The 23,068-nt window shown below is 46.3% G+C and overlaps 1 protein-coding gene across 3 annotated transcripts in view; it reads right to left on the bottom strand.

Moving 5' to 3' along the window:
• Positions 1–23,068, bottom strand: part of NDRG1 (N-myc downstream regulated 1) — an 89,684-nt gene that overhangs the window by 5,134 nt on the left and 61,482 nt on the right. For all 3 annotated transcript variants that reach the window (XM_083144850.1, XM_083144851.1, XM_083144852.1), the window contains 10 exons: positions 18,636–18,741; positions 15,799–15,919; positions 14,202–14,264; positions 13,102–13,162; positions 11,899–11,985; positions 11,241–11,297; positions 9,604–9,707; positions 9,401–9,457; positions 8,722–8,773; positions 4,401–4,448 (listed from right to left, as the gene is read on the bottom strand). In XM_083144850.1, coding sequence (XP_083000976.1) covers positions 4,401–4,448; positions 8,722–8,773; positions 9,401–9,457; positions 9,604–9,707; positions 11,241–11,297; positions 11,899–11,985; positions 13,102–13,162; positions 14,202–14,264; positions 15,799–15,919; positions 18,636–18,741 — 756 coding nt within the window. The remainder of the gene's footprint in view (positions 1–4,400; positions 4,449–8,721; positions 8,774–9,400; positions 9,458–9,603; positions 9,708–11,240; positions 11,298–11,898; positions 11,986–13,101; positions 13,163–14,201; positions 14,265–15,798; positions 15,920–18,635; positions 18,742–23,068) is intronic.

Genomic DNA, 23,068 nt, shown 5'->3' with positions numbered 1-23,068 from the left:
TATTACCAGTTATATAGTGCACGCATATTCTACAGTGCTGTACAGAGAATATTATTACCAGTTATTTATATAGCGCACACATATTCTGCAGCGCTGTACAGAGAATATTATTAGCAGTTATATTATATAGCGCACACATATTCTGCAGCGCTGTACAGAGAATATTTATTAGCAGTTATATTATATAGCGCACACATATTCTGCAGCGCTGTACAGAGAATATTATTACCAGTTATTATATAGTGCACACATATTCCGCAGCGCTGTACAGAGAATATTATTACCAGTTATATAGCGCACACATATTCTGCAGCGCTATACAGAGACTATTATTACCAGTTATATAGCGCATACATATTCTACAGCGCTGTACAGAGACTATTATTACCAGTTATTATATAGCGCACACATATTCTGCAGCGCTGTACAGAGAATATTATTACAAGTTGTTATATAATGCACACATACTCCGCAGCGCTGTACAGAGACTATTATTACCAGTTATATTATATAGCGCCCACATATTCCGCAGCACTGTACTGAGAATATAATTACCAGTTATTTATATAGCGCACACATATTCCGCAGCACTGTACTGAGACTATTATTACCAGTTATATTATATAGCGCACACATATTCCACAGCGCTGTACAGAGACTATTATTACCAGTTATATTATATAGCGCCCACATATTCCGCAGCACTGTACTGAGACTATTATTACCAGTTATATTATATAGTGCACACATATTCTGTGTATAGTGCACACATATACTGAGAGTAGCGCTGCTTGGAGAGAGCCAGGCTCTCAGAGACGGGAGGAGGCGGGGGTCGGGCCACGATCCAGCAGTGACAGTCAGCAAGGGGACAGAATTCACTGGGCTGAGCCTGCCAGAAATGATGCTGCAGCCGCCTACTGCTCAGCTGAGCCGTCCTGAGCCGAGGTGAGCAGCCAGAGCTGGCCTTACCCAATTTGATGCCCTAGGCATCCCTGACGCCCCCCCCCTCCCGATTTCCCTGTGACGGATATGCGGGGGGCGGGCAGCTGACATCACTGGATGTCTGCTGCCCGCCAACTTCCCCCCGAGCGAACACACATATGTAAGGTTGCTCAGAGCAACCTTCCATATATGCGTGCACCTTCAACATCTTTCGATGGTCGGCGACCACATCGAAAGATGTGGGAGGGTCCCCGTGGCATGCGAATGGATGTTTATGTCAAACATCCATTCGCATGCTGTGTGAAGGAACGATGAGAAATGTACACTGACACACAGACATGATCGCACACAGATACATAGACGCTGACACAGATACAAGGCACCGCTGGGTGGGAGAGAGGTAGCTGCCAGGTAGTGGGATAGCGGAAGGAGGGGAGAGAGATGGAATGCAGTCACAATCCCGGCGGCCGGAATCCCGACTGCCGAAATCCCAGGACTTTGTCCCTCTGTGGGTGTCCACGACACCCATAGAGGGAGAATAAATTAGTGTGCCTAGCATAGGGAGGCACCAGCCCCGCTGCATGGAGAGCGCATTTTCCGGATTTCGATGGTCGGGATTCTGGCGTCGGGATTTTGACCGCCGGGATTTCATACCAATCCCTCAGAGATAATGCAGTCAATCTGAAAACAATGGGGTGGTGACAGCGGCGGATGGGCAGGTAAGAGGTAGAGACTACGGGGGCGACAGTGGTGGCTGGGTGGGAGAGAGGTAAGGTAGAGATCATGGGGGGGCAACAGCTGTTGTTAGAGATGTAGAGACCACTGGGGGCAACAGCAGTGGCTGGGTGGGAGAGAAGTAGAGTCCTTAAGGGGTGACAATGATAGGAGAATGGAATTTGGGGTACAACAGATACAGTAGCTGTAATATGCAATATATACAGTGTGTTATATATATATATATATATATATTACACACATGCATGCAAACACACAAACACTATATGACTTTGGAAGAAAAAACACACACACTTGTACTGTAGCTTACTGTATTAGAAAACCAGGATGTCAAAGTGTTAAATCTGTCTGGCTCTCCGTCTTCCGTGCAGTAGCAGCAGCAGCATGTAGAGGGGAGGGCTAGTGCAAGGGGAAGTGTTCCGTGCTTAGTAGCAGGAACAGAAAGCAGCAGGGAGATGCTGACTTTTAATGCCAGCCTGTGCGGACGAGCAGGGGAGGCACTGCGGGGAAGGACAGATCAGCTTCCGGATTATAAATTTTATGCTTCCGGTGCTGCACTGTGGCAAGTGCAGCAGCCGGCCCGGGGCCGGCAATAACAGGGCCAGGATAGCAGAGAGGATGCAGAGGGTGCCTCTCCTGCCCGGCACCTCCATGGGTGAGTGGGCAGGCGAGGCGACAGTCAGAAGCTCAGAGCCGGCATCACTGACATTTGACAGCAGCCGTGAGCAGCTGCTGTATATTTGTGCTCTATGCTGCCCCTGCTGCCTGCAGCTATAAATTCGGCCTCACTACCATCGGCCTCCCGGGAAAGTTCCCGGTAGATATAATGGCCAATCCGCCCCTGTTCCCTACCACATGTACACGCACACACAGACATTCTAGGGGTAATTTGTTTGGAGCTGATAAACCTTAGAGTGTGGGGGGAAACAGGAGTACCCGGAGGAAACCCATGCAAGTACGGGGAGAATATACAAACTCTGCACAGTAAGGACCATGGTGGGAATGGAACCCATGACCTCAGTGCTGTGATTGCAAGGCTAACCATTAAACCATCCAGATCCATACTTACCTTATCATATACGCCAGAGATGTGCAGTCAGTGGAGGCAGTGCTTCCCCTTTCATTTTGTTTAAAACAATACAAAGAATATACCTATGACATTTATTCTGTGTCAGAAGTATTTTCTTTATAATATTTTAGCGATCTGCAATATATATACAATAGGTGTGCCTCCCACTAACTAGTTTAAGGGGATGAAGCGGGGGCGTGGCAAAAAAAAGTGGGCAAAAGTGGTTGCTGTGATTGGAAAGTCGATTCAGCTGCTGTCCAATCACAGCAGTCCCTGGAGGGGGGGCGGGGGTTCGGTTGTCAGCGGTGGCAGGTGCGGTGGTGGCTGTGACAGAGCCTCTGCCGCCACCACCGCACATCATTGATATCCACTTCTCATTTCTCTCTCTCCCTGTATAAGCATTCATTGTTGCACCCTCCATTGGATACCCATAATGTAAGTGTATTCTGATACAGGTCTTACTTCATTTATAACTAGGATAAGGTGTTCGCACAACCTTATAAATGGATTGATCCCTGATTTTTACAGGGTGAAGAGACCCCAGGAGGAATTGTTTATTTCGTATTGGGGGTGCTGTTCCCTACAGCATGGGTATATACAGGTAAAGGAGGAAAAGAACTGTCTGGGGGAACTCACTGGTCATTTGGAAACCACTGCTTTACTAAATTTACCCCATAAACATAGCTCCCAATATGACCCATTCCAGCAGGGATAAAATGCTCTGTTCCTGGACTTCCCTGCCAGTGGCAGTTGCAGCTGCGGGGCTGCAGCACAGTCCAATATTCAGATAGGGAAACCCCACCAACTGCCAGTGAGTCCCCGGACTGGGGTGGCAGTTGGTGTGGCTCCCCTATCTGAATTTTGGACTGTGCTGCAGCCCCACCCCTGTAACTGCCACTGGCAGGGAAGTCCAGAAACAGAGAATCTTGTGCCTCCTATTAGGAGTATGTGTAAAGTTTATTGCATTTACCAATTAATAATAATATACAGACAAACAATACTTAACAGTCTTAATAAATATGTATGTCGACACCAGACTGTAAAAATCATCATAATGTCAACATGGACCTACTTTCGACATTCACATAATGTCGATATGACATGTTAGTGCTAGGATTAAGGTTAGGTTTAGGGCCCATAAACTAAAAATTAAGTGTCAACATGCCGGCTGCTTCCCTGCACATTGTTGACATTCAGACCCTGTCGGCATTCTTAGTAAAATGGTCAGTTGGAAATTCTGCAATTTGTAGACGCAAGGAAAACGTTGCCAGGCGATGGTGGTACATACAATAAAGTTGGGTCTGGAATTTGCAAAAGCCTGTGGACTCAGCACTTCAAAAACTGTAGGTGTTGTTGAACCCTACTGTACAGTTAGCACACAGTAGCGTCTCGTAGTCACTGGATGCCTTGCGTACAAAATATGGCCACACTGGCAGGGTGTTCTTCAGAGAGGTCAGTAGACCCTATTTATGTAAAGTTTGGGGAGTACAGCCCCCTTTTTTATCTATGGAAACCAATCAGGCTATTAGTTCCTAATATAGGAGTTTTAAAAAATTGGAACATCGAATAATTTCTCCTCCGTGCACCCGCAGGGGAGCAGACGTGTAAGCGAATCATTGAACATCAGAATTAAAGCAACAGGAGAGGGCCTCACCTTCAGCAGTGTGGTCTTAGTAGGATCCAGCTTGGAATTACAATCCACCTAAAAAAAAAAAAAAAATCATAAACACAAATTGTAATTCTTTTCTCCCCAAAACATTTAGTCAAATACAGTTCATGCAACAGGTTCTGATGATAGAACTAGTGACCGAATGTTACAGCCCGAAATAAAAGGATTTGGTATAAGAGGTCAACAGACACTATTACTTAACATGGGGTTCTACTGAAGATGGGATGTCGCTATGAGCAACAAAATCACAATACAGTTATCATCTTCTAGAAGGTTCTATTAAATAAATAAAGTAGAACATGATTGGTTTCCCATAGTGACTTCCCATCTTCAATAGAACTCCCATCTTAGTAAATAAACTGCCCGCGGTATGTCAACATGACAACCGTTTTGGAATCCCAGCACCAGTATACATGTGGACATAGTGATTGTGGACGTTTTGACCGTATACCGAATACAATATTCTCACCACCCGCTGACTGCTCTGTGACCTTCCAGTCTTCTATACCCGCTTGATATCTGTTACCCCATTCATTTGTTCTACCTCATTCTGTGGCCCACATCTCCTCTAGCCATGACTAATTGCAAAAGGGTCTAATTGTATCATAAGGATTTTTTTTCATTCTTGACTTGAATGTTTTGAAAGTGAAGAACACAGTTTGAGTTCCTGACACTGATTCCTGGGATATAGGTGGGATCACTGGCTGACCGACACTGATTCCTGGGACACAGAAGGATTCACTGGCCGACTGACAATGATTCCTGGGATATAGGAAGATTCACTGGCTGCCTGACACTGATTCCTGGGATATAGGAGGAATCACTGGCTGACCGACACTGATTCCTGGGACACAGAAGGATTCATTGGGTGACTGACACAGATTCCTGGGACACAGAAGGATTCATTGGGTGACTGACACAGATTCCTGGGATATAGGAGGATTCACTGGCTGCCTGACACTGATTCCTGGGATATAGGAGGATTCACTGGCTGCCTGACACTGATTCCTGGGATATAGGAGGATTCACTGTCTGACTGACACTGATTCCTGGGACACAGGAGGATTCATTGGGTGACCGCCACTGATTCCTGGGACACAGAAGGATTCATTGGGTGACTGACACAGATTCCTGGGATATAGGAGGATTCACTGGCTGCCTGACACTGATTCCTGGGATATAGGAGGATTCACTGGCTGACTGACACTGATTCCTAAGATAAAGTTTGATTCACTGTCTGACTGACACTGATTCCTAGGACACAGGAGGATTCATTGGGTGACCGCCACTGATTCCTGGGATATAGGAGGATTCACTGGCTGACTGACACTGATTCCTGGGACACAGGAAGATTCACTGACTGACTGACACTGATTCCTGGGACATAGAAGGATTCACTGGCTGACTGACACCGATTCCTGGGACACAGGAAGATTCACTGACTGACTGACACTGATTCCTAGGACACAGGAGGATTAATTGGGTGACTGATATGGATTCCTGAGATAAAGTATGATTCACTGTCTGACTGACACTGATTCCTGAGATAAAGTATTACCCCTTTTACACCAAAATCCCTGGTCGGACCCTGGTCTTTGAACACGGAAGTTTCCAGGGTCGGACCCTGCTTCATACCCCATTTACACAGCACTTCAACCTGGGTCGGACCTGGGTCTGCACCATTTACACTGAACCTGGGTCAGCCCTGCTTTTACCTATGGATGACATTAAAAATGTCAATTTTAGGACTGATAAACTGCCAGCCAACCTTCCCTCAATGATTTAAATAAAAATTAAAAGACATGAAAAGTTAGCATTGAAAAATGTTGGTTGGTTTATTTAGCAAAATATTTTTTCAAAAAGTTATATTCAGTGATAAAGCGCACATAGCGATATAAAAGTGCAGCATCACCCATGTGCTCCCCCCAGTCCTCTGCCCCTGCAGCAGCAGTAAGTTGGTCGACCTAAAGATGGTCGACAGTCATTAGGTCGACACCACTAGGTCGACATACTGCAAGGTCCACATGGGACAAGGTCAACAGGTCATTAGGTCGACACAAGCATTAGGTCGGCATAGGATTTTTCACTGTTTAATGAGCCGACAGGCGGTATTTCATGCCCTAATATCCACTAGGGCAGTGATGGCTAACCTTGACACTCCAGCTGTTATTGAACTACACATTCCAGCATGCCCTGCTACAGTTTTACTATTTGGCTATGCTAAAACTGATGCAGGGCATGCTGGGATGTGTAGTTCAACAACAGCTGGAGTGTCAAGGTTAGCCATCACTGCACTGGGGCATTGTGGGAGAATAAAATAGTGTGCCGAATGCATGGACACTTAAAACTGTGTCCATGTCGACTATGTCGACATTCGGGTAAAAAAAAAAAAAACAGTGAAAAACCCCATGTTGACCTTTTGACTGTCGACCTAGACCATGTCGACCTAATGATTGTGTCGACCTAATGACCTGTTGATCTTATCCCATGTCGACCTAGACACCTGTCGACCTTGCAGTATGTTGACCTTATGACTGTCGACAATCTTTAGGTCGACCATACAATCCATACCCCTCCCCGCAGCCCCCCAAAACAAACATAAATGATTTCTGTAGGTAGAGTATATATCCCTTAAAAAATGGAGTCACTGGAGTGGGAGGCACATCACGCACCCTCCTCCTTTAAGCTCTTGGTCCCACTACTGCCTGACAGCGCTGCATCCTAGTGCCAGACAGGGTTGTGGCAGGTCCACCTGTGGAGTGCCAGGTAGCAGCCTGTGTGCACTGTCCACACGGGTTGCTGTCTTCTGCTGCTGCAATGCACTGTGGAACGCATGGTACTGACTTACGGAAAGGCGTCCCGTGCTTCTGGTATCCTTTCAGCACTAGCCAGATGTCCCGACCTGGGTTGGGACCATTTACACCGCTCACGACCCAGGTCCGACCAGTGTTCAACCCTGGTCAGGACCTGGGTAGGAGACCAGTGTCAATGGACCTGGGTTGGTCCCATTTACACCAACACTGACCTGGGTCCGACCTGGGTCCGACCTGGGTTTTTCGTTGGTGTAAAAGGGGTATATGATTCACTGGCTGACTGACACTGATTCCTGAGACACACTAGGATTCAATGGCTGACTGGCACTGATTCATGAGATAAAGTATGATTCACTGGCAGATAGTGATCTCTGAGACACAGGAGGATTCACTGGGTGACTGACACTGATTCCTGGGACATAGGAAGATTCACTGGCTGCCTGACACTGATTCCTGGGATATAGGAGGAATCACTGGCTGACCGACACTGATTCCTGGGACACAGAAGGATTCATTGGGTGACCGCCACTGATTCCTGGGATATAGGAGGATTCACTGGCTGACTGACACTGATTCCTGGGACACAGGAAGATTCACTGACTGACTGACACTGATTCCTGGGACATAGAAGGATTCACTGGCTGACTGACACCGATTCCTGGGACACAGGAAGATTCACTGACTGACTGACACTGATTCCTAGGACACAGGAGGATTAATTGGGTGACTGATATGGATTCCTGAGATAAAGTATGATTCACTGTCTGACTGACACTGATTCCTGAGATAAAGTATGATTCACTGGCTGACTGACACTGATTCCTGAGACACACTAGGATTCAATGGCTGACTGGCACTGATTCATGAGATAAAGTATGATTCACTGGCAGATAGTGATCTCTGAGACACAGGAGGATTCACTGGGTGACTGACACTGATTCCTGGGACATAGGAAGATTCACTGTCTGACTGACACTGATTCCTGAGATAAAGAAGGATTCACTGGCCGACTGACACTGATTCCTGAGGTAAAGTATGATTCACTGTCTGACCGACACTGATTCCTGAGACACACTAGGATTCAATGGCTGACTGGCACTGATTCATGAGATAAAGTATGATTCACTGGCAGATAGTGATCTCTGAGACACAGGAGGATTCACTGGGTGACTGACATTTATTCTATGGCATTAGTCATTGGTTATCTGCCTATAAACTAATTTCAATGGCAATTCCAAATAAACCTCTAGTATAAGATATAGGGCCAGATGTATCAAGCTTCAAAAGTGATAAAATGGAGAGTGATAAACAACCAGCCAATCAGCTCCTACCTGAGATTTTTCAAACACAACCTGTGACATGACAGATAGGAGCTGATTGGCTGGCTGTTTATCACTGTCCATTTTATCACTTTTGAAGCTTAGTGCATCTAGCCCATAGAATTATATTCCTTTGTGCTATTTTACGTTCTATATAGAAGTCTTAGAACATACCACAGCATCCACAGCAGGGGAACTGTCTCCAACCACCAGCAGAGCAGGACACCTAGAAGAGAGTCCGAGAGATAATGAACAGTTAGAACATTACACAGATATATGATATCATCAGGGCAGTAACTATGACACAATGAAACGCATGGAAGATGCAACAAAGATAAAATTATAATCATATAATATGATCTATCGGACATTCAGAGCATAGAACAATCAATAAGGAAATATCTGGAACACAGGAGAATGGGTGGGAAATGACCAAGAAGTGACAAGTCCCCAAAAGAAGGGTAGCGCTATCATTTGGCGAACTCAGGGGGACATAGAACATCTATATGTCAGGCAGCTACAGCAATGGGTGGGTGACATCATGGCAGTTGTACACTTGTATTAGCACTTTTAGATTTCCCAGCCCCTGTACTTTTATCCGCAACATTTTCCCAGAGACCTGCGCAAGGGCACTGGACTCTGATACCGTGTTAGGGTCTCCTAGCGAGTCCCACTGCACTGAGGGCTAGAGCGGAGGGGGCCCGAACGCAGAATGCACACCGACCGCGTTCCCTATTATGAGATCCCTGATTGTCCATTGAGCTTTATATTAAAATTTAAAAAGCAGCATTTCAATTCCATATCCCTAGGAGCCAATGGAATTATTTGGTGAGGTCTGCACAGTTACACTTACTTTAACGTAGCAGCATTTGTCCCAGGGATTGGGCGCTCAATCTCCAGATCCCTACGGCTGAAAATGGACATACAGTAAATCACAACTTGGAAGACCTTAAAGTTCTCTGTACTACAACACACACACACACGCACGCACGCAAGACTGAGATCCCAGAAGCTCTCTGTACTGCAACACACGTGCTTCCACCCTCGCCGCCATACCTGTTGTACGACTTCACAAACAGAGTCAGGTTGTTCTGGTTGATGTCGTTAAGAATGTGCTGCCGGTAAGTGTGCACCAGTTCGTGGTTGTTCTGTATTTCGTCCTAAACGCAAACATAAAAAAGAAGAGTTTAAGCTTAAATGATTAGACCCCAGATTGGAGAGAGAGAGAGAGACTGTGGTTATGAATTACTGGAAGTAGGTCAGTGCATTGGACACAGACTACATCAGCACAGCCAGAGTACAGTAACAGCATTTCCACACTACGCGGTGGGTCATAGCTTTCATCTTGCCGGCGCTGTGCTGTTATGTTATTTGTTTACGGTCAGCAAATGCTGCATCGTACATAAAGGATCTGCTCATAGCCTGGGTGAGGTGCATCAAACATTACAGAGAGATAAAGTGGAGAGAGATAATAGCTGTTTGGTTGGTACTTTAACTGTTATTTTTCAAACACACCCTGTAACATGGTAGTAAGGAGCTGATTGGATGGTACTTTCACCAAGAGGCAATATCTCATTGGGAACACACCAACTCTTGGACGTTTTATTATGAAGTTCCAAGCATATCACTCCTGTCCAGAATCTACTCAGCATGTCATAAGGTACGGGACAGATTTAAGAATTTCAGAGAAATGGATAGACCAGGGCCAGGCAGCCTGTGGCACTCCAGCTGCTGAGAAAACGCACCTCCCAGAATGCCACGCACAGTTTTGCTGTAAGGACATGTTGAAACTGGGGCAAAGCATGCTGGGAGGAGTAGTTCTTTAGATTGGCCGACCTGCCCCCTTTTATGTTATACTGGAAACCGCCAAATTACAGATTATAGCCTAAACTTGGGTACACACTATTCAACTTGTGTCACCGCCGATATCATGAACGATATCGTTCCGTAACATCGCCCAGATGCCCGCCAACAATATCATCGGAATTGATTGCGTGTCTAGAGGATAGGGGCAAAACGTTACCGACCAGCGGGAGCGGGCATCGATAATGATATAATGGGTACACACTAAACAATATATATGATATCGTTAACGATTTCCGTATCATGCATATTGTTTAGTAATAGTGTGTACCCAGTTTAAGAATGAAAATAATAAAATTGGGCAGTGGCCTGGACCTGTCTGGCAAATCGGTATCAAGTAAAGAACCAAGAGCCCCTGGATCCGGCATCTAGGGCCCCAAGAGCCCCTGGATCTGGTCTGTAGGGCCCCAAAAGCCCCTGGGTCCAGCATGTAGGGCACCCAGAGCCCCTGGATCCTGCGTGTAGGGCCCCAAGAGCCCCTGGATCTGGTCTGTAGGGCCCCAAAAGCCCCTGGGTCCAGCAGGTAGGGCACCAAGAGCCCCTGGAACCTGCATGTAGGGCCCCAAGAGCCCCTGGATCTGGTCTGTAGGGCCCCAAAAGCCCCTGGGTCCAGCATGTAGGGCACCAAGAGCCCCTGGATCCGGCATGTAGGGCCCCAAGAGCCCCTGGATCCCGCGAGTAGTGCCCCAAGAGCCCCTGGAACCAGTGTGTTTGTGCTACATTCCTTTCCCCTGTTACATCACTGCACCCATCGCAGACATCATCACCCACATACTACTGAGGACGCATGACCCAAGTGCTCCACAATCTGTCTTTATACTGACACCTACCTTTGCAAACAGGTGGGAAATCAGCATATCGGGTAATCCGTGGGCGAGTCCAGACAGCTGCGAAAGTAACAAAAAACTGTAATTGATTATTTTGCTTCATTTAGGTTCTAAGTTTGCTATTCCAATAAAGAAAAAATCTTATTAATTAGAATACAAAGTATAATATAGCTTTACCAAGGTACAGTGTATTAGTCACAGAAATAGCAAATTGGCAACTTTTGTATTTTCCGGAGAAGCCCAGAAATCAGAAGCAGGTGGGTGGTAATGGGGGAGGGGCTGGGGTATTTGGGTCATTAGAACCCCGCCTCCTAGTGGCAATATGTCGCCGATCGTGTGTATTTGCAAACATGGCAGAGCCAAAAGGATTTATTGCCATAGGTTGCAACTAGTATTCAAATGGATGTATTTGATTAATATATGTATGTAGCAGAGGCAGCTTCTTAACTACCGTGGGTGCAGGACGTGTAATTGCTATGGATCCCGCCCTACTCATTGCACCCAATCACCCATCATCCTGTATCCCAGCTGCCCACTCTCCTCCCTCCAACACTATAAACCACAGCTGCCCAGCACCTAATCACAATTCCCAATGTATCATTGACACCTATATGAACCATCGGCTTAACCGCAGTAAGTGGAACTGTGATCTTGATCTTACCTTTGTGGCTGCCCAATCCATCCATCCCTCCGCACACGCGTTAATGTTAATGAGCACCAGGCCTTCTACCATGCTGGGGTGATTCAGCTGGAACAGAAAGCATTGTTTGTTCTGAGTACAATTCAGTCATTTTCCACCATTATAGCCCTGATATAAGGGTCCCCAGTCAGTCGCTGCAGCCGAGGCCAACAGAGTTCCCAGCCTGTATCGCTGCGGACTTAGGACACCAGTTTAATCTCTTAGCACTTAGCATTAAAATAATGTACACACTGCGGATTTGTTACCAACAATGTGTTTTATCATTGATTAAGTTACATTAAAGATAATACTCAGCAGACTGTAAAGCCCCGTACACACAGGGATCGCCTTGCGATCTAGCAGTAAAGCCGGTGCGACATGCAGGACCGCTACCGCGCATTGTGAATGACCCCCCTCCCGCCAGGGCCGGATTTGTGCCTAGGCCCGTGAGGCACCGGCCTCAGGGCGGCACCAATTAAGGGCGGCAGGCAGGCTGACATTCTGTTAAATAGCAGTATGGCACAGCGGGTGGGCAGCGGCGAGTGACGAGCACCGCCGCCGCAGACATGAATTATCATATGTAGGCGGCAGCGCCACTTGTCACCCGCCACTGCCCACCCACTCTGCCATGCACATTACATCACTGCTTAGTGGCTGGGCGCGTCCGGAAATGGATCAGGCTCACTGCTGCCGGCTCCCGCCCATTGGCTACTCTACACACACACACACACACACACAGTCTATTGGCTGCTGTGGTGTCCAGCAGCTGAGCGGAGCGGCGCGCAGATCCTCCCTGCGCTCAGTCAGTCACAGTGTGTGAGCCGGAGAGAGACTGACGGAGACACTGTGCTAATCACTGTACTAATAAGTGCCTCCCTCCCTCTGGGGCCTCCGTACAGGGAGCAGTCCAGAGTGCTTAAAAAAATATTGAGGTGGCCTACAGTTAAAATTTAATGAAATATATAAATAACAATGTATATACATATACGATTACATTAAAATAGGGGGGGTGGCAAAAATTTTGTACCTAGGGGCGGCCTGACCCCTAAATTCGCCCCTGCCTCCCGCTACCGCGTATTGTGAATGACCCCCTCCCTCGTCCTGCATGTTCAGAAGAGGAAGATCTTATAAACGCTTTTCCCAATCACAATTTGATTATAGCACGTGATACAGCAGAGTACTTACAGCAAATCTTGTCAGGATGTAAGCTCCAGCTCCGATCCCCATTCCCAGCACCGACTTTAAACTATGGACACAAAAACATAAAATAAAAAACTATATCACTGTCTTTCACATGTATACAAATGTCCCCGTTCTATCCTGCAGGGGGCGCTGTCCAATCAGTAAAAGCAAATGTATATAATATATCGACAACAATAATTGCGGTAAAATACGAATCGTGTGCGGTTTTCCAAGTAACACCAACGATGATGGGCCTAATTCTGCAGCCACAAGTGTAGCTGGCCACGGAAAATGGGATCACTACCATATGCTAATAGGGGGGGGCGCTGCAACATGTGCGCAGGATGCGAATAACAGCTGCTGTAGATGCATCCAGTTTTAGACGTGCTTGGGACTCAGACCCTATACATCTACAATGTATGAGGTCTGCTGTTATAGGAGGCTGCCACTAGGGGCACTATAACTTGGTTCCATTCATCATTGTACTTAGAGCTGCACCGGCCCGCCGGAATACAAGGGGAATTATACATGTTACATTATACTGAACTGGATTATCAGAGTTTTTCAGACCTGATTGCAAAGCTGCTTTTTTAGCAAATGGACAAAACCATGCTGCACTGCAGGTGGGGCAGATGTAACATGTGCAGAGAGAGTTAGATTTGGGTTAGGACGTGTTCACCCTTTAACATGGCCCAGACCATGCACTTGTTGATAGTTCTGTGAACCAGTGTTGGCTGGCTACATTCTCTCTGAAAACCGGCTTCCCGTAAACATGGGCCCCTACCACTACATAAACCAGAAGGCTGATTTTTCCCCAGCTGAACACCAACTGTACTCAAGTCTCAAGTGCCTCCCAGGGGAGCTGGCGGGAAACTCGAATGTTCAAATGAATGGACGGCCGCGGATTGGCTGAGAGAGCTCTCTCAGCCAATCAGCAGTCTTCCATTCATTTCAATGGAAGTTTTGGTAGTGTCGTGCAGGAAGGATTTTTTAAAACTCCCATTCAAATGGGTGGGCGCAAAAAAATGAAATAATGATTTCTATAAAATTTCTGGGCAGATGTTTGGCACCGTACATTATGTACTGTATATTTATACCCTTACCCAAGTTGTTGTACAACTCCTGGTAACATTTCAGCCAGCTGGTCCATCGATGGATACATGTACCTGGGAAAAGAAATTACCACAATTAGCCAATGTGTTTCTCGTAGAATTACAACTGCTGGCCCTAGTTAGCGGGGGGCCACCCAGCCCAGGACATTACCACCCCGCTCGCTGGGTCTCTCCACCCGATGCAAATGCAAAATTTTTGTGTTTGTATCAATATTGAGCGAGCGCTTTGTTATACTGGGAAGCACTTGCACTCACATTACCAGCTGGCTGTGCCGCCTAGCTGCGCAGAAAACCACGGTGCGGCCATTTTTTAGGGGGTCACACGCGTTAGACTTTGGTCACATTAATTGCAGATCTGTGAAACCGCAAATTGCGATTTTTGCAGATTTGGTCGCAATGCTAAATGAGGGCCATAATACAGGAAACTGTTCTTTCATATAACCACTAACATCCTATATAATAAAATGCTAACGTTGTCCCTCATCTCTATGGGGGGAATTCAATACCCCTTGCTGGGTGAACACCTAGGATTTGGACACGGGTCTGTCCCGGCATTTTTTGAGGTTCAGCTCATTGCAGCGACCCAGAATTTGATGGGTCGCTGACTTCTGAAAGGGGTGGGGCAGAGAGTCATCGGTGTGGGGGGGAGGGGAGGCCACGCTTGAAGTGGATGCTGTCACCAAGCGCTGCCTCCTCCATAGTGTTACCCATTCATACTGCACAGCAACCCTGGTCTGACCCATAATTAACCCTTCTTTTAACCCATGAGTGGGCACGATGGAGCAAGCTGGCATCAGCTGGAGGTGACCATCATCCATTGGCATAGCAATAACCGTTGCTAACCCCAGGGTGGCTTGGCGTCACTGCATGCCCTCAGGGCACTGGGGGTCTGCCAGGGCTATTGCTACACCCCTGTATGGACCTGCAGATACTTGCCCTAGGCAAAATTTACAATTCCCAATTGGAGTCCACATTTATATTAAAAAATGAAAATATCATATTGGAATCTTTGTGTGTCAACCTCTTTATGTCCACCCTTTGCATGTCAACATTCGGGCTGTCGACGTAGACACTGTAGACCTATCAGCTGTATCCTGCAGCGAATGTGCAGCTGTTAGATTTGGCTGGGTTGCTACTTATGTGTAGAATCTCAGAGAGATAAAAAACTACTATCCAATCAGCTCCTGTCATTGTACAACCCCAGCCACTTACATTGGCTGGTACTTAATCTCTTCACTTTATCTCTCTCTAAGCTTTGATAAATCTCACCCGTAGTCATTTACTTTTAGGTAACAAAGAGAAAACGGTCCTACTGTAGCTCAAAGTTTAAAATCAGCAACGACAGAAAATCCCCAGGACTGATCCCAAAGTTACCCAAACATGGGCGAAATCTTGCTGGGGGTCAGCCCTTATTTAGCAAAGAGCCCCTGAGCAGTAATTAATTCCTGAAGCCACTAATCATAGCTAAGGCTTACTTCTAGTAAGTCTCATTTCCATTGACAGGACTTAGAGGCCGTTAACCTCTCGTGCACCAAAGTCACTAATCTGCAGAGAAGCAAAATGGCAAATCGGCTCATTAGGGTCTTACCCGGCTGGGAAAGACGCGGCTCCTTCGTGCTGGCCTGGCGCATTCACGTGGCAGACGGAGAAATGCTGCGTAATCTCATGCATGTCCTCATGGTTGAACAGCGAATTGAAGCAGGTTTTATCTGTATCCGGGAAAGCAGAAACCAAGGGTCAGGGATATGCTGGTCATCCATAGGAATACAGGGATATGCTGGTCATCCATAGGAATACAGGGGTATGCTGGTCATCCATAGGAATACAGGGGTATGCTGGTCATCCATAGTAATACAGGGATATGCTGGTCATCCATAGGTATACAAGTAACCCTATTTTGGAAACATGTATTAAGCCTTAGAGAACGATAAAGTGGGAAGTGGTAAAGTGCCAACCAACAATCATCTTCTAACTGTCATTTTTCAAGAACAGCTTGTAGCAAGGCAATTTGGCGCTGATTGGCTGGTACTTTATCAGTCTCCATTGTATCCCTCCAAGCTTGATACATTACTCTTCACCCATACAGGGTTTACGCAGCCATTATTGTATCTAAAGACCTATTCATGATACGTATTAAATAACATAACAACTAATGAGTGTGGTTCAGTGGTGATTTAATTAGAGATGTGCAGGTTCTGATTTACTCAGATTTCAAAGCAGGATCTCATTGGCTATCAACAACTGTCATGTGATTTGGGATAGCCAATAAGATCCTGCTTTGAAATCAGAGTAAATCAGAACCTGCACATCTCTAGATTTAATGTAATATGGGGTCCATGTAGTAAGCCAATTAAATAAACGATACGGTCATGCTATGCTGAGGATATTGGGGGTTATTCTGGTTGATTTGAAAGGCTGCAAATTTGCAGCGTTCCCATATGGTTATGGGGCCGCCGGCTGCCCGCTGCCCCTCTGCGCCCCCCCGCCCGTTGTCCTGGGTACGTGCACCCGACGAACAGTCTGTTCGCTGTCGGTGCACGCACCCTGTGTATTCACATGCGCAGAAATGCGCAGTACAAAAACATCGGTCCCCGTGGGAACGCAGCCCTGCTGCAAACGGAACAGAATCAGGGTGTGTATGTGTATATGGATACTTGTTACATTTTCGATAAAGAGGCAGAGTCACGTGAAATCGGATCACATGATTCAGCATTGTCAGCAAAGCAAAAAAGGATGCAAATGGCCAAAACCATGCTGCGCTGAAGGTGGGGCAGATGGAACTTGTGCAGGGAGCAGGGCCAGCGACACCACTAGGCAGCTCCAGGCATTTGCCTAGGGCGGTGGCCACTGGAGGGTGCCAGTTTGCAGCAGCCACCCTCCCCCCCCCCCATGGAGGTGAGTGGGACCGGCGGTGGCAGCAACCCTCCCCCCTCCAGATTGACTAGGCAGCCGCATCACCCAATCCCCCTCCCTACCCCTGGAGTTACTTAGCGGCGGTCGCCGCATCACCCGAAATGATGCAACGGCCATATCACGCGACACCCCCTGCCAATCCCCCCCCCCCCCGGAACGCTGCGGCTTGCCGCCGCAATTACCGGCACCCCACTCTGCACAGCGGCTGAATCAGAGCACCCCCAGCCTGGGAGCATTGGAGCGCAGTGGCGTAACTATAGCTCCGCAGCCCCCGCGGTGGCAGGGGGGCGCAGAGAAATTGGGGGCGCTGCGGGGCTATAGTTACCCGCGGTCTGCGTCTCGCCCGGCTCTTTGTCGGGACCTTCCTGACGTCACGGTCCCGGCCGGCTCCTGCTGCAATGAAAACTGACAATTAGAAAATGGCTGCCCCCATACTGCAGACAGTTTTCTGTCTGCAGTATGGGGGCAGCCATTTTCTAAGAGTCCGTTTTCATTGTAGCAGCAGGAGCCGGCCGGGACAGTGACGTCAGGAAGGTCCCGACAGGGAGCCGGGCGAGAGTCGGACGCAGACCGCAGGTAAGCAGGTTAGGTGGGGGGCGCCGAATAAACGCGCGGCGGGGGGGGGGGGGCGATAAATAGTTAGTTACGCCCCTGACGGAGCGCCCCCCCGCCTGGGGCGATCCGGTGCCTTGCACCGGCAGGGAGAGTTACATTTGGGTGGGGTGTGTTCTAGCTGAAATCTAAATAGCGATTTAAAAATACAGCTGTCTAATATCAGTGGGCTACATGTAAATGCAGTCAGTATTCGCTCTGCACAGAAACAATATAAATTCATTGCTCCCCCTGCATAGCTGCATGGTTTATTCCAGACACAAACATTACTTGCGTTTTTGCTTTACTGAACCTTGCTCTATATATACAGTTACTTCTAGCAGTCCTTTAGAAAAAACAGAAACGTAGCCGTAACTGGACTCACGGAATCAAAAGTTTATCTCTGATTACAGGATTAACTCCCTAATCCTCCCACTAAGGTCACTATGGGGTTTATTCACTAAAATGGGAGTTCTATTGAAGATGGACTGTTGCTATGGGCAACCAAACAGATTCTATCTATTATCTTCTAGAAGGTGCTAAATAAATAAGATTAGATTCTGAGTGGTTGCTACGGGCAACATCCCATCTTCAATACAACTCCCATTTTAGTAAATTTACCTCTTCTGTCAGTCTATAGTTGACACTTTCTACTACAAAACCTGACTGTTGACATTATGTATATACACTATGTATATAATGTCGACCACAGGTTCACAAACTCCGCCCTCAGGACCCAGCACAGGTCATGTTTTCTAGGTCATCTGTGGATTTTGAAAATGTGACAGTTGGGGATACACAGCGCAGCTGCCAGGGGGGATCTGGGAAACGTGATCTGGGTGGGGTCCAGAGAACCACTGATCTATCTAGACATAAACCAATTGCCGTTACATTGATTGGATTACAGAGAATGTTGCTTACGGTTTAGCCCAATGTCGTGGTAAGTTAATATGACGGGTCTGCTCTGTCTCGGAGTGCCGCACATGACCACGTGGAGGACTCCGTGAGCGGTCTCAATGTCATGTTCCTGGCAAAGGAAAGTACAAATAGGAACAGGTTACTTCATTTATATCCAAGCTTTTCACCATTCATCATTCATAAAACACCGTGTTCAGTTTGTGCCACAGAACCCAAGAGGACGATGTTGGAGGATGACCTGGAATGTATTGGACACTGTGTGGCATTGGTTGTTAAGTGGGCGTACGGTGGGAAAATACCCCAAGATTTTTTTGGGGAAGAAGATTATAAAATGAGACGGCGGGGGGGGGGGGGGGGGGGGGGAGTCTTTATGCTGTATGTAAGGACACCCTCAGGAATAGGGCATGGTATGCATATATGCTGTATGTAAGGACACCCTCAGGAATAGGGCATGGTATGTATATATGCTGTATGTAAGGACACGCTCAGGAATAGGGCATGAGATGTATCTATGCTGTATGTAAGGGCACCCTCAGGAATAGGGCATGGTATGCATATATGCTGTATGTAAGGACACCCTCAGGAATAGGGCATGAGATGTATCTATGCTGTATGTAAGGGCACCCTCAGGAATAGGGCATGGTATGCATATATGCTGTATGTAAGGACACCCTCAGGAATAGGGCATGGTATGTATATATGCTGTATGTAAGGACACCCTCAGGAATAGGGCATGGTATGTATATATGCTGTATGTCAGGACACCCTCAGGAATAGGGCATGGTATGTATCTGTATGTAAGGACACCCTCAGGAATAGGGCATGGTATGTATATATGCTGTATGTAAGGACACCCTCAGGAATAGGGCATGGCATGTATATATGCTGTATGCAAGGGCACCCTCAGGAATAGGGCATGGGATGTATATATGCTGTATGTAAGGACACCCTCAGGAATAGGGCATGGTATGTATATATGCTGTATGTAAGGACACCCTCAGGAATAGGGCATGGAATGTATCTATGCTGTATGTAAGGGCACCCTCAGGAATAGGGCATGGAATGTATCTATGCTGTATGTAAGGGCACCCTCAGGAATAGGGCATGGGATGTATATATGCTGTATGTAAGGACACCCTCAGGAATAGGGCATGGTATGTATATATGCTGTGTGTAAGGACACCCTCAGGAATAGGGCATGAGATATATATATGCTGTATGTAAGGACACCCTCAGGAATAGGGCATGAAATGTATATATGCTGTATGTAAGGACACCCTCAGGAATAGGGCATGGGATGTATATATGCTGTATGTAAGGACACCCTCAGGAATAGGGCATGGCATGTATATACGCTGTATGTAAGGACACCCTCAGGAATAGGGCATGGGATGTATATATGCTGTATGTAAGGACACCCTCAGGAATAGGGCATGGCATGTATATATACTGTATGTAAGGACACGCTCAGGAATAGGGCATGGTATGTATATACGCTGTATGTAAGGATACCCTCAGGAATAGGGCATGGCATGTATATACGCTGTATGTAAGGACACCCTCAGGAATAGGGCATGAGATGTATATATGCTGTATGTAAGGACACCCTCAGGAATAGGGCATGGTATATATATATATGCTGTATGTAAGGACACGCTCAGGAATAGGGCATGGTATATATATATGCTGTATGTAAGGACACGCTCAGGAATAGGGCATGGTATATATATATGCTGTATGTAAGGACACCCTCAGGAATAGGGCATGGCATGTATATATACTGTATGTAAGGACACCCTCAGGAATAGGGCATGGTATGTATATATATATATATATATGCTGTATGTAAGGACACCCTCAGGAATAGGGCATGGTATGTATATATATATATATATATATATATATATATATATGCTGTATGTAAGGACACCCTCAGGAATAGGGCATGAGATGTATATATGCTGTATGTAAGGACACGCTCAGGAATAGGGCATGGTATATATATATATGCTGTATGTAAGGACACGCTCAGGAATAGGGCATGGTATATATATATGCTGTATGTAAGGACACCCTCAGGAATAGGGCATGGCATGTATATATACTGTATGTAAGGACACCCTCAGGAATAGGGCATGGCATGTATATATGCTGTATGTAAGGACACCCTCAGGAATAGGGCATGGTATGTATATATGCTGTATGTAAGGACACCCTCAGGAATAGGGCATGGTATATATATATGCTGTATGTAAGGACACCCTCAGGAATAGGGCATGGCATGTATATATACTGTATGTAAGGACACCCTCAGGAATAGGGCATGGCATGTATATATGCTGTATGTAAGGACACCTCAGGAATAGGGCATGGTATGTAAATATGCTGTATGTAAGGACACCCTCAGGAACAGGGCATGGTATGTAAATATGCTGTATGTAAGGACACCCTCAGGAATAGGGCATGGTATGTATATATGCTGTATGTAAGGACACCCTCAGGAATAGGGCATGGTATGTATATATGCTGTATGTAAGGACACCTTCAGGAATAGGGCAGGAGATGTATATATGCTGTATGTAAGGACACCCTCAGGAATAGGGCATGGTATGTATATTTGCTGTATGTAAGGACACCTTCAGGAATAGGGCATGGCATGTATATATGCTGTATGTAAGGCCACCCTCAGGAATAGGGCATGGCATGTATATATAGGCTGTATGTAAGGGCACCCTCAGGAATAGGGCATGGTATATATATATATATATGCTGTATGTAAGGACACCCTCAGGAATAGGGCATGGTATGTATATATGCTGTATGTAAGGACACCCTCAGGAATAGGGCATGGTATGTATATATGCTGTATGTAAGGACACCCTCAGGAATAGGGCATGGCATGTATATATGCTGTATGTAAGGACACCTCAGGAATAGGGCATGGCATGTATATATGTTGTATGTAAGGACACCTTCAGGAATAGGGCATGAGATGTATATATGCTGTATGTAAGGACACCCTCAGGAATAGGGCATGGTATGTATATAAACTGTGGATGCATTTTGCTTCATTCAGTTGCACTTCAGCGGAGGAAGTACATACAAAAGTGTTAACTGTGAGCAAAAGTCAGTAAATTAATACCATCGATGGTTTCCTTCCTCACTATTGGTGGAACAGTTCCCATGGCAAAATCCATCCATTTGTAAATAATGCACGTATCCTGGTCTATTATACAGACCCAAACGATCAATGGTTTAACCATCAATGATAAAAAATAAATAAAACCCCTGACAATCAATGATTAATGCTGCAATGAATGGACATCCTACTGATGATAGATAGATAGATATAGAGAGAGAGAGAGAGAGAGAGAGAGAGAGAGAGAGAGAGAGAGAGAGAGAGAGAGAGAGAGAGAGAGAGAGAGAGAGAGAGAGAGAGAGAGAGAGAGAGAGAGAGAGAGAGAGATAAAGAGTGTAATATATACTGTATACACAGGTCAGGTAATGTGCGCTGGTTATAAGGATCCTCCTGGTAAAAGGTCTTCGATTCAGCCAAGTCCTTCAGGCAGATCTATCAGGCTGTGAAAATGTTCTCGGTTTTGGTCTCCATAGTGATATCGATTAAACGCCACTGGGTAAAAGTTCCACTACTAGTACAAAAGAACTCAGTATAAACTTGAGTGCTGGCTGCAATATCCAGTCCCCAAATACCCGACACATACATTAGCTACAGTATATACCAGACAGATGTATTACATTAATGCTGTCATCTGAATGCACCCCTAAAGAAACATGTCAACCTTTCCATGTGTCAACTTTCCCATGTCGACATTTTGCGTGTGTCGACTGTCTACACGGACTGTGTACATGTTGACCTCTTGCAGTCGACCGAGAAACTGACTATCCTCTACACCATATTAGTCTGTACACCAGTATGGGGTGATAATTGTGCGCGTTGCAAGGGGATACAGACTTTCCATTTGGACACATCTGTAACCAATGCAAAGAACATGTTGAACACAGGACAAATAAACAAATCAGTCTGCACTAAGAATAGAGAACAGTATAGAGGGGAAAGTTACATCGTTAGTAAAAGTTGCAGCAGGGTGCGGACGAGACAATTAATTAAATGGGCAGTAGACCTCTTTGAAATCACGGGAGACAACTTCACCTATATCAATTTATTTATTAACAGATTCCTATGCAGCGCAGAAAATTCTGCTTCACTTTCCAGTTGGAATAATGATAAAACAAACTGGGTAATAACAGACAATCAAAAAAGGTAGGAGGGCCCTGCTCGCAACCTCTACATCAATGAATAATCCACCGTCACCCTCGGACGCTGCGGCAAAACTCACTTAAATACAAAACCGTTTCAAAATAATCACAGCCAGAAGCAAGGCTGGTGAGATATATATTTTGGACAGTCCCGTAAA

Source organism: Crinia signifera, chromosome 5 (assembly GCF_055691185.1).
Source record: "Crinia signifera chromosome 5, ASM5569118v1, whole genome shotgun sequence".
NCBI lineage: Eukaryota > Metazoa > Chordata > Amphibia > Anura > Myobatrachidae > Crinia > Crinia signifera.
The sequence above is the reverse complement of the archived record's forward strand: the minus strand, read 5'-3'. Positions and strand labels throughout refer to the sequence as shown.